At 40.4% G+C, this 11,736-nt stretch overlaps 1 protein-coding gene across 7 annotated transcripts in view; it reads left to right on the forward strand.

The window, feature by feature from the left end:
• Positions 1-11,453, forward strand: part of ETV1 (ETS variant transcription factor 1) — a 71,065-nt gene extending 59,612 nt beyond the window's left edge. For 6 of the 7 annotated variants that reach the window (XM_065398545.1, XM_065398547.1, XM_065398546.1 and 3 more), the window contains 4 exons: positions 246-342; positions 4,394-4,563; positions 7,374-7,475; positions 11,232-11,453. In XM_065398545.1, the coding sequence (XP_065254617.1) occupies positions 246-342; positions 4,394-4,563; positions 7,374-7,475; positions 11,232-11,453 (591 nt within the window). The remainder of the gene's footprint in view (positions 1-245; positions 343-4,393; positions 4,564-7,373; positions 7,476-11,231) is intronic. The other variant, XM_065398548.1, reaches the window with a different exon arrangement.
• The last annotated feature ends 283 nt before the right edge of the window (positions 11,454-11,736 follow it).

An 11,736-nucleotide genomic window follows, 5' to 3' on the forward strand; every position in this document is an offset into this window, starting at 1 on the left:
TCCTGCACCCATTTAAAAGTCCTGAAGGCAGTCCTCTGACTTCAGTAGGTGCATCTTTGGGGCCTTTGTCAAAATGAAGTTTGTTAGCGCACAGTAAAGGCATTTTATACATTTAATGAAAGTAGTCCAGAACTAGAAGAAATTACCAGTAAAAGACAGATATTTTGCTTCCCAGTCTTCTGCTTTAACACATATTTTAAGACAATATGCAATGTGTTTTCTCCCTTCATTACTCATACATCTAGCAAATAAACTTTTCTCTTCAATTTACAGGTTGTATGTATGAAAAGGGACCTAGACAGTTTTATGATGACACTTGTGTTGTTCCAGAGAAGTTTGATGGTATGTATTCCATATTTCTGTTCTTTTTTTTCCTGGTGTGGGGAGTTGGAAAGGGAGTTGTTGATCAAAAAGGTCAGTAAAATTCCAATTTAAGATTCCTTAACACACCATTTGCTGTGCACCCAACCAAAGCTGACCTCTGCCTCTTGAAACCAAAGTCTCCTTTTCAATAGGATGTCAGTCTATTTTTGCTAGTGAGAGATTCTGTATCCAGAGATATGTTAGAGGAGCACAGTTCTGGCTGTGCTGAGAAGTAATAGGAGGATTTCCATTGCACTGATGATCACATACAGCTTGTTATTAGAGATTTATTGAAAGCTGATCCTGTAATTAACAAAGCAGAACAGAAAGCAGCTCCTCTGGATTTACTGATGACTAATGCAGCCTGTTGTGTCTCATTGTCCATGAAGAATTGAATTATTGAACATAAGTGCAACAGAGCAATTCGGGGTTTGATGTATTTTTTTTTTTCTAGAGAGATGTCTGTATTAAACCTTGTGCTACTTGGTAATTGTTGAAAGGGGTTCGTACCAAAAGAATTACCTTTTCATAGCACTGGCCATTATAACAAACATTTTCCAAAGATGAGTAATGGGGTCACGTCAGATAAAATAGCCCAAAGTCATCTCAGTATATGGATTACCTGGTGCAACTCTGATTTACTATAGTTCTGTACCATTGTAACCAAAGGCATAATTAGGCCCAGTATGTGATAGTCTGCAACTTTGGGTAAGTGATTTGCAGACTGAACAGCTAATTGATTTACAGGAGAACCTCAGAGTTATGAACTGACCAGTCAACTACACATTTGGAACCAGAAGTACACCATCAGGGACCAAAAAATAATAATAATAATACAGTAGGATACTGTGTTAAACGTAAAGTACTGCAAAAATAAAGGGGAAGCAGCATTTTTCTTCTTCATAGTAAAGTTTCAAAGCTATATTAAGTCAATGTTCAGTTGTAAACTTTTGACAGACCAACCATAACGTTTTGTTCAGAGTTACGAACATTTCAGAGTTACGAACAGCCTCCATTCCCGAGGTGTTCGGAACTCTGAGGTTCTATTGTAGTTGCTGCTTTGGCTTAGTCTCTGTACATCCACCTTTGCTTGTTTAACAGGATTGAGTGGATGTCCTTCTGATAAGTGACTGTGAAAGGCTCTCTGAACGTTGCTTCACGGAGTTTGGAGAGCTCCAATTTTTCCCTAGGACATTTGTGCGTGTTATCAAACCTTTGCATGTCTAACACACTGGCTGCATCTGCTTATGAATGGGAGGGCTCATATTAAAATCAACCTGGAGAATTACATACTCTTGAAACTGAGGTGTCACCAGCATATCAGAGCTGATGTGGAATAGCAAGAAGCAAATGGAGGATTCTGAATGCTATTAGACCTAAGCTCTGATGAGTGCTAAATCCAGCACTGTATTGTCATGGGGTTGACGCTTTCACAGAAGGAATGGTTTTACTCACAGTCACCCTTGTACTCTGGGTGATGGAACATAAGCTAGTTGTGTTTTTATTTAGCACATCAACTCAGATCTTTATTTCTAAACAAGAAACATTATGTGTCTGGTCCTACTTCCATGGGCACCGGTGACAAATTCCTGTTTACATCACTGGGAGCAGGATTGGGCCCTCTGTTTCTTTACTTCATAATTTTAACTTTATCTGTAGGAGCAATATCCATCTATTTCATTCCTGAACAGCTGCACGTTTTATTTTAAAAAAATAAGAATCGAAAGGTGGAGCAGATTGCTTCAGAAAATAAATCTTTGGAAATAGGTATGCTCTTCCAAGGGAAACAGCTGACTTGAAGCTGCTGTAAGTGGACAGTGCAGTGCTCTTCACAAGATCAGGCTCAGGTGTAATAAGAATCTGTGTGTTTGTACGTACGTCTAATGTGGGGGGAGCAGAGAAAACGAGCACAATCACCCATTGTTCTAAAAATGGTATTGACTCTTCATTGCATGTGGCCCATAGGGTAAAAGTGGGATATATCCAGCAATGTGCCTAATGTTTTGGGGCTAGATTCTCTGCTGTTTCTGTTGAAATCAATAGATCTCTCTCTGCCAGCTTACACTAACTAAGAATCGGGTCCTCGGTAATACTGCACTTGCTGTTTACATGTTACTCAACTATAGTTAGAAGAAAAATCTTGTCCTTGAAAAATAAGTGGTTGCAGGATCAGGATTTAACATAAATCAAAGAGCCAGGTGTTGATTTATTTGTTTTTTTGCCAACTATTGCCTTAGTTTTCTCTCCTTTTTATAAAAGGCTGTATTCTATTTGTAATGCTTTTATTCTTTTGACTACATTGAGTCCTTCTATAATGGCAGTGAGGCTATCCTTATGCTTTTGATTTATGTAAAATCCTGACTTCCATCACTAGCCAGACAAGGTGGGTGAGGTAATATCTTTTATTGGACCAATTTCTGTTGCTGAGGGAGAAAAGCTTTTGAGCTACACAAAGCTCTTCTTCAGGTCTGAGAAAGGTACTGAGAGTGTTACAGCTAAATACAAGATCAGATAGTTTGGCATAAGTAGTTAGCCCATATTCTAAGGGACCATTCAACAGGAAGTGGCCCATTAATGCCACTGTAGTCATAGAACAAAAAGGGGGATTAGTGGGTTACAGATTGTTGTAATAAACCATAAATTCAGTGTCCTAAATGTTCCCTTAGAATATGTGCTAACTACTTATGCTAAAGTGTTCCATCTTGTATTTAGCTGTGACACCTTTAGTACCTTTCCCAGACCTAATAATAATAATAATAATATATGGAGATATCCTATCTCCTAGAACTGGAAGGGACCCTGAAAGGTCATCGAGTCCAGCCCCCTTCCTTCACTAGCAGGACCAAGTACTGATTTTGCCCCAGATCTCTAAGTGGTTCCCTCAAGGATTGAACTCACAACCCTGGGTTTAGTAGGCCAATGCTCAAACCACTGAGCTATCCCTCCCCAAGAAGAAGACCTGAAGAAGAGCTCTGTGTAACTCAAGAGCTTGTCTCTGTCACCAACAGAAGTTGGTCCAATAAAAGGTATTACTTCACCCACCTTGTCTCTCCCAATATCCTGGAACAGACACGGCTACAACAATGCTGCATACAGGTCAGGCTGCTTGGCAAAAGTTGCCGTTCTGGTGGTGAAGTGGGGAATAGAGTTTTACAAGTAGACCGAGGATTGCTGTCATCATTAGCAGAAACAAAATCTCTGTTCTAGCCCCAGACCTTTTAGCTAATGTTGTTTCCCTGAGCTGTTCAGTAGACATACAATTTAAAAACAAGCAAACACACAGTATGGATGTAACAGTGTTTCATTAGCAATTTGTGCAGAGCAGTTAGCAAAATGTTGTTTATTTGATAGATTTCCCTGGGTCTGAAATTTAAGCAAAAATAACTTACTGCTCTTTAAGGGGAAATGCTAATCTCATATGCAGGTATGAGTAAATTATAAAGCGTGCTAAAAATGAACCATCTTGTATGCAAGTCCAATATGCCACAGAGGAACTCGCATATCTGCAGGATTTGCATGCCTATACATAAAGCCAATGCTGTTTAAGTCCAAGTCAAATGCGCTGTCAAATTTCCCTTAGAAGTATTTGCATGCAAAAGAAGTTTTAGTCAATAGGGTTTTGCAGCTATAGGAAGCATACATTACATTTTCAAAATGGGGGTTGTGCAAAGTATTGTATACAAATGAAATTCTTCAGGCATCAGAGTTGTTTACAAAAACAGTTCATGCTCTTTCAGATATAGGGTATTGCAAAATGTTGTTTGCAAGTGAGATTTGCATATATCAGAGTTAGATGAAAAACAACAAAGACTGACATGAAGCGTGACTGAGTTTAGGTACTCTACTTTTTTGTCTTAATTTGCTAGTAAATTACCTGTATGAGTGTATTATATATAATCAGCAAGAAGAAGGGAAGGTAGTATATGCAGGCTTGTAAGGTGATAAGGATTTTTTTTTTTTTTTTGGTTTGGCATTTCATCTAACTAACTGATCACTGATGAATATTTGACATTATTTTGTGTGTGTGTAGGTGACATCAAACAAGAGCCAGGGATGTACCGTGAGGGACCGACATATCAGCGGCGGGGCTCACTTCAGCTCTGGCAGTTTTTGGTAGCCCTTCTTGATGACCCATCAAACTCTCACTTCATTGCTTGGACCGGCCGAGGCATGGAATTCAAACTGATTGAGCCAGAAGAGGTGGGTGTGGAAGTTTGCTGTTTGAAGGACAACACATCTCAAAATAGATTTATGCATCCTACAAATTAATTGTATTCCTTTTCTGGAGAGATGCATTCCTCTCCTTCTGAAACTTTACTTAGGGAATATAGGGAGGACAGGTACTGTACGTGCTGGTAGGTTTAGAATAGGTGCACATTATTTTAAGTGTCTTAATTCAACTAATCATGCACAGACAATCACTAAAACAAATGGAAGCTTAAGTGCCATATTTCAAAATACTCAGCACTCCACAGTTGGAGGCCAGATTTTCAGATGAGTTACATGGAAAATAGTGGGAGCTACTGGGTGCTGAGCTCTCTTGAAAATGTGCTCCCCTGCCCCCGTGTGTGTATGAAATGCAAGGTTATTAACCCTGTATCTTCGAATTGAAGAATGCTAAGGTAACTTTAAAGGGCTCGGGCCTTAGCATGGGAGGTCCAAAGTCTATGGCTAGAATTTTCAAACAAGCTTAAGGGAGATGGGCACCAAGCTTACATTCAATTTCAGTAGGAGTTAGACGCCTTTGAAAATCCTCACCCATGTGCCACCAGCTCAGGCGCCAATCCTGCAAACGCTTCTACACATGCATAGTTCCATTGAAATCAGGATTGGTCAGGGATATGACATTACTCACATGCATAAATATTTGCTGAATGGGGGCTTAAATCAAGTGTGGAACAAAAGGAACAGGAATAATTAATAGGCTGTTTTATAAATAAACTTTCTTTTCACTAGCTAGAGTATGAACCATCCTACATCTTCCCTGCCCGAAAATCTGGTTGTGCGAGTTCAGTAAAATACCTGTGCTGATATTTTGATCAATGCAATCACAAAGTGATGTGATTGGTTGAATACTACACATAGGGATGAGGTATGTGAAGGTGGGTGGGGATTAGGACTCACTCCCAGCTGTGGCTAAGGCACACAGTGCGGCTCAGGAGAGGGTGCAAAGTTGTTTACACACACACACACACACACACACACACACACACACACACACACACACACACACACTCTCTCTCTCTCTCTCTCTCTCTCTCTCTCTCTCTCTCTCTCTCATATCTAGGCCTGCTGTTGCCAGGCATAATTTAAGATGGTTTTCATTTGGCCCTCAATTATACCAGCTTCCCACTGCGCCAGCGGGCAGTTAGAGCAGTCAAGGATCAGCAGGTTGCAGCTGTGTCCTCCATCGTCCAGCTATGGCCCCTACGGTAGCAGTAAGGAGGGGTTTTCATAGGAGCTTCTATGCTGGCTCTACTCCATTCAAGTGTCCCTCTACACTGGGATGAGCTTCACACTCAACTGCCAACAGATTCTAGCTCCAGTTTAGCTGGTCATTGAAAGTGGCTGTGTTGCATCGTGGAAATTGGTTCTTTTAACTGTGTCAGTTGATTTGATGGTGAACGTTTTTAAGCCCTACAGCACACTACGTGTGTGCATTGGTGTTAAGAAAGTTAGATGACCATTAATTTCTATTTCTTTTGTGGCCTGATCCAAAACCTACAGAAGTCAATGGAAAGACTCCCTTTGATTTCATTGGATGTCATAACAGGCCCATGAAATGTATTTTCATCAACTTCCTTTAGAGTTCACAAGCTCCTGCTGCTTATGCCTCATGTGGAGTAACATTCCAGCAAGTAATTATGATTTCACAAACAGTGGATTATGACTTCAGGTACAGAATGAGTAAGAAAAAGCCTGCTTTCATGGAAGTATATCTGGTAATAAAACAAGAGGCATAAAGACAGACAAAAAATAAAGATGACAGCAGCAGACATATCACTCTCCATTGAGTAACTTTCATAGTTTTCCATGAGTTGTCTGCAATTCATCTAAAAATAAATAAATAAACAGGCAGGTTCTAAGGTGTGATCGGTGCTGCCTATGTTTGCTATCTAGTCTTTTTCGCCAACCTGGTTATCCAACAAGCTCTAGTATCAGAATAGGGTTTTTTAGTTTCTCTGCCTTCTTCACCTATAGTAGCATGTACATGGGGAAAGGTGGTTTTCTTTTATCTTGTATCTTCTAATAGCCTCCCTACTGTGACTATTACAGCTGCAATCTCTATGACTTCCTGAACTGAAGTGGAAAGGTTTTGTGTGATAGAAAGTGCTCCAGTAACAAAAAGGATACAGGAAAAGCAGGAAGCTCGTCTACAAAGTAGCATGAAGGAAGAGTTTTCTTCTTGTCTTTGGGAGGCTTAGGGCTGGTCCACACTAACCCCCCAGTTCGAACTAAGATACGCAACTTCAGCTACGTGAATAACATAGCTGAAGTCGAAGTATCTTAGTTCAAACTACAAGGTACTTACCCCGGGTCCACACGCGGCAGGCAGGCTCCCCCGTCGACTCCGCGTACTCCTTTCGCGGAGCAGGAGTACCGGTGTCGACGGCGAGCACTTCCGGGATCGATTTATCGCGTCTAGACAAGACGCGATAAATTGATCCCAGAAGATCGATTGCTTACCGCCGAACCCGGAGGTAAGTATAGACGTACCCTCAGTCTACCCACTCTTTAAATGTATTTATCTTTATTTCTTTTAATTTTTTTTAATTAGGCCACCATATTGACAAATAAAGAGGCCTGTTGTCGTGTTATAGTAAAAAGATTGCATGCATGGTTTAAAAATCATACTAGGACACAGGAAATTCAGATATCACACCAACCTTTTCTCTTTTTTTTTTATGCCTCCCACCTGCAGTGGCTGTTTTTGTATAAAAAAATAATCTGATTCTGGTCTGCTTGTTAAATGCATTTAACAGATCACTGCTAATCCATTTCTGTGGCAGGTGGCCCGTCGCTGGGGGATTCAGAAAAATAGACCAGCTATGAACTATGATAAACTTAGCCGTTCACTTCGCTATTATTATGAGAAGGGAATCATGCAAAAGGTGAGCAGCTAATGCAGCATTAAATTTCACTGGAATGTTGCACATTAATCCATAAGTCATGCTATAAGAAGAAACACTGGTAATTGCATTGCTCAAGCAGGTTTTTCACTCTTTTGGACATATGCTGAAGTTTTGTATTTTACATGCTACAGGTTTGTGTCTAGTATGTGTGTGTGTGTACACGTATAATTATTACACTGTGTTAATGTGTCGTGTGTACATATGTTTTCTGATCATTCACATTGAGCTGATCATGATGCAAGGACAAAAAATTGCATCCAAAAAATAGGTGAAGGGACACCTGTGGGACCTGAGAGAGGCAAAGTACAGAATCCACTATGGATAGTGCTTTGCAGATCTAAATTACCTGTCCAGCAAATAGATTCTTTAGTAACTGCAAAATAGAAGAATCATCGATAGTTACAATATTATTGGTTCGGTATCACAGTGATAGTGATTTTTAATGGATTCTGGAATGTAATATAAAAACCATACTGACAAACACTTAATATTTAAAATAACTGATATGCAATAGGTGTGGTCCCAGTGACAAACCACTCCCATATTCCTGTGGACTTGATTGTATTTGAAGTTGTTGCGGGCATTCAACTCAGAAGTCAATAGGAGTTTCCTGGTTGCAGCAGCTGCCGAATCAAGCTCTTGTGTTCCTTGATGTTACCAGAGATCCTAATTATCTCCTTGCATTACTTGCTTCCTTATCTATTATTCACATTAACTTTGTAAATCCACACAACTAATAAGTTTAAACCTGGAATTGGCACTGTGCAATCCAGTGATCTGAGCGTGCTTTTACAACTATAAAGTACAACACTTGTGTTATTTCAGCCTTAAGCTTGTGAGATCAAGCTTTCCAAAGTTGGGAAGTTTCAAAGTCAGGAACTGATTCTGCGAAGTACTAAGGTCCAGGTTTTTAAAGGTGTTTAGGTGCCTAAATTTTGGCCTAGATCCTCTGATGTGTTTAGGCATCTAATTTCCATTGATTCCAATGGCAGTTTGATGCCTAAGTAACTGAGGATTGTGCATAGGCATCTTTAAAAATCCCAGTAGGTGACTCTCTATATATTTAGGTGCCTAAATACCTTCAAATATCTGACCATAAGTGCCTCTTGTGAAGTGTCGAGAGCCCTCAGCTTCCAGTTAATTCAATTCAGCACCTCACAGGAGGTGCTCAGCACCTGCTTCCCCAGAGTGGGCCCATAAGCTGCTGCAGCAGTGTTAACTCGCCTGCATTGCACATCCTGTCTGTTTTACAGTATCCATTAATAACCACAGCTAACTTTCATATTTTACAAGTAAAGATGAATAGGACACTTTACTTAGCCACGTTGCACAGAAGATAACATAATTGAACAAACGTCACTTTTGGAATTTCCAGACTTCTGACCCTTTGAGCTCACTCCATTAATTTATGCTAGCTTTTAGCATTTACTTTTCTAGGTGTTTCTGTTTTTTTTCCAGAGGAAGAGAAGAAAAGGCAGTTGGCCCAAACAATTTATAAACTTGCTTTCCCAGCAAAGCTTGTATAGTCCTAGCTTAGACTGTGCACTTTAATGGCTCGGCCAGTGGAGCATATTAGTTTCTTCCTCAGCTGCTATTGGTCCACTTAGCACAGTTTACAAGCCCTTATGGCAAGTAGCTAGCTAGCCACTTACCTAACTGCACATATGTGCATTGTGCTTTTAAGGTGGTGCCTGGGGCAGCCCTCACTGGAAATGCCAAGGTCAGGGCAGGCTGCAAAAGGGAGAGCAGATACTCCCAAGACTGGTGGGTAACACTGAAGTTAAACTCCCCAGCCAGTCACAAACTGTGCTTCTGATCCCCTACACTGGTTATCAAGAAGCAAGAAAAGAAATCACACAGCCCCTTTATTGCATTCCAGTTCTCTGGCTCCCAATCAGCACCTAAGTCCTGTACAGTGATAAGTTATTTAAAAAACTCTGTTCACTATACAAAATGTTCTTCTAACCCCAAAGGGTCAGCCATGTTACCCGGTCAGTATAAGTTTGGATCTTTCCCAAAATACCACACTGTCAGCCAATCCTTCAGTGTCTAAAACTAAAGGTTTTTTATAAAGGAAAAAGAAGAGAGATGTTAAATAGTAAAACAGTCACATACATGCAAAGACTCCAAATTCCATATATCAGGTTCCAAGCAGTATTGGTGAGTTTGCTGGCTTGAAAATCCCTCTGGAGTACATCCACAGCTTGAATGGGTCATTTGATCCTTTGTTCAGAGCTTCAGTTTGTAGCAAAGTTCCTCCAGAGGTAGGAAGCAGGATTGAAGACAAAATGTAGAAGATGCAGCTGCCTTTTATAGTCTTTTGCCATGAGGCCTGTGCTTCCTTTGTTTCAAACACAAGCTGCCCAGCACATGGCTTGAAAACCTTAGAGTTCTGTCCATAGGCATGCCCGTGCATGCCTTGCTGAGTCATAAGGTGTATCCCTTGCCTTCTCTAAATGGGCCAATTGTATAGCTGATGGTCCTTAATGGGCCATCAAGCAGGCTAGGCAGTGCTGCTGCCAAACTGTCTGTCTGGGGTATGTCACCCAGAAGCATAGCACAAGTTTTGAAATACAGACATACATACATATCTATAACCCAAAATACAAGGGTGATACAAACACATAAATGAGATGATCATATCTGGCAAATTATAACATTTTTGCAGATATCTTACGTGGCATTTCTGGCATAACTCCTTGCAATTTTACAATATTGGTATTCATAATATCCTCAAGTGTCCCCCAAATTCCATACAGTGCCACAGGTATGCCTCCACTAGAGTTTTTTTGGACAGTACTTAACAATGTTTGTAAAGGATGGATGCTTGTTTGTTGTAGGGTAAAAATATTTATCACCCCAGATAATCAACTAACTTGAGGTAAAACCAGGGAAGATAAGCCCTAAGTTGTAGTGGGTACTTGCAGACTTAAGACAGTGTTCTGTTTTCCATGCTCAATATGCATCTCTGTTAAATTAAAACTGTTTGTTCCAAACCAAGCAAAGACGGATGTAATGAGTATTATGTTCCCGTTCACTTTCAAAAACAACATTACATTTTTAAATGGAAATATATATTTTAAATTCTAAAGGAATTTTTAAATAGTGCTCTGTAAACTTGATAGGGATTGAGGTAAGCCCACTTTTCAAGTAAGATGTTAAATCTAGCACATTTTTTGCTCATATTTGATTGCTATGCAGATAGAAGTCAGAGGCCCCCCCAACGCCTTTTGGAAAAGAGTAAGGGATGACCCAAGTGTCTTAGGCCAACAGGCTTTCACTCAGTAAACAAATCCAAATGCCTTAGCCTTTGCAGGAACTACTGCTTAATACATGAAGGCATCCTTGTTTGCGTGCAGTCCCTGCACTACCAACATGTGCTGTGTATATTTGAGATAACTTGAGTATGACTTGATTTATATCAAACTAAATTCAGTTCTGTTCTATCATGGATTATCTATATTTTAGTTGACACAACATGGTGTGTAACTTTGTGGTTTTATCGTACTACTGTGGTAAAAAGTGTTTTATGTAGTCTGCTTTTGCACAACTCCCACTAGCCGCGATGGGACCAGGATTTCGCTCCTAATGTTGGTGCCCGAGAACTCCCATGGCACATTATTTCATTGTCTAGTGAAAGCAGATTCCTCAGAAATCTGTAACTACAAGTTGTTAAAGTGCTAAAACTTACACTATTCTTTTTTCTTTCCTTCTCCTTTTTAACCTTGTGTTAAGGTTGCCGGAGAGAGATATGTCTACAAGTTTGTTTGTGATCCCGAAGCGCTTTTCTCCATGGCCTTTCCAGACAACCAGCGCCCCTTGCTGAAGACGGACATGGAGCGGCACATCAACGAGGAGGATACCGTGCCACTGTCCCACTTTGACGAGAGCATGGTCTACATGCAGGAGGGCGGCTGCTGTAACACCCACCCCTATAATGAAGGCTATGTGTATTAATAGCAATGACAGAAAAGGGGGCATCCTCCCCTGTGCTTCTCCTCTATCTCAAGATCCAGAGGAGAGCAGAATCCACTTCAGTTTGTTTTTTAAATAGTACACTAAAAGGGGCTTTTCCTGTTGCATTACTCCTATGTTCTGCCATGGACAGCGCACTTTATTTGAAAGGAGAGGGTTGGAATCTAAACATTTATTCTGTGCAACAGGAGGAAAAGGGTGGGTTTACTTTTTACTTAAGTTTGGGAAGGGAACATACAGGTTTTAAGTACAATGAAGCTATATC

This window comes from Emys orbicularis, chromosome 2 (genome assembly GCF_028017835.1).
Source record: "Emys orbicularis isolate rEmyOrb1 chromosome 2, rEmyOrb1.hap1, whole genome shotgun sequence".
In the NCBI taxonomy this organism is placed as follows: Eukaryota; Metazoa; Chordata; order Testudines; family Emydidae; genus Emys; species Emys orbicularis.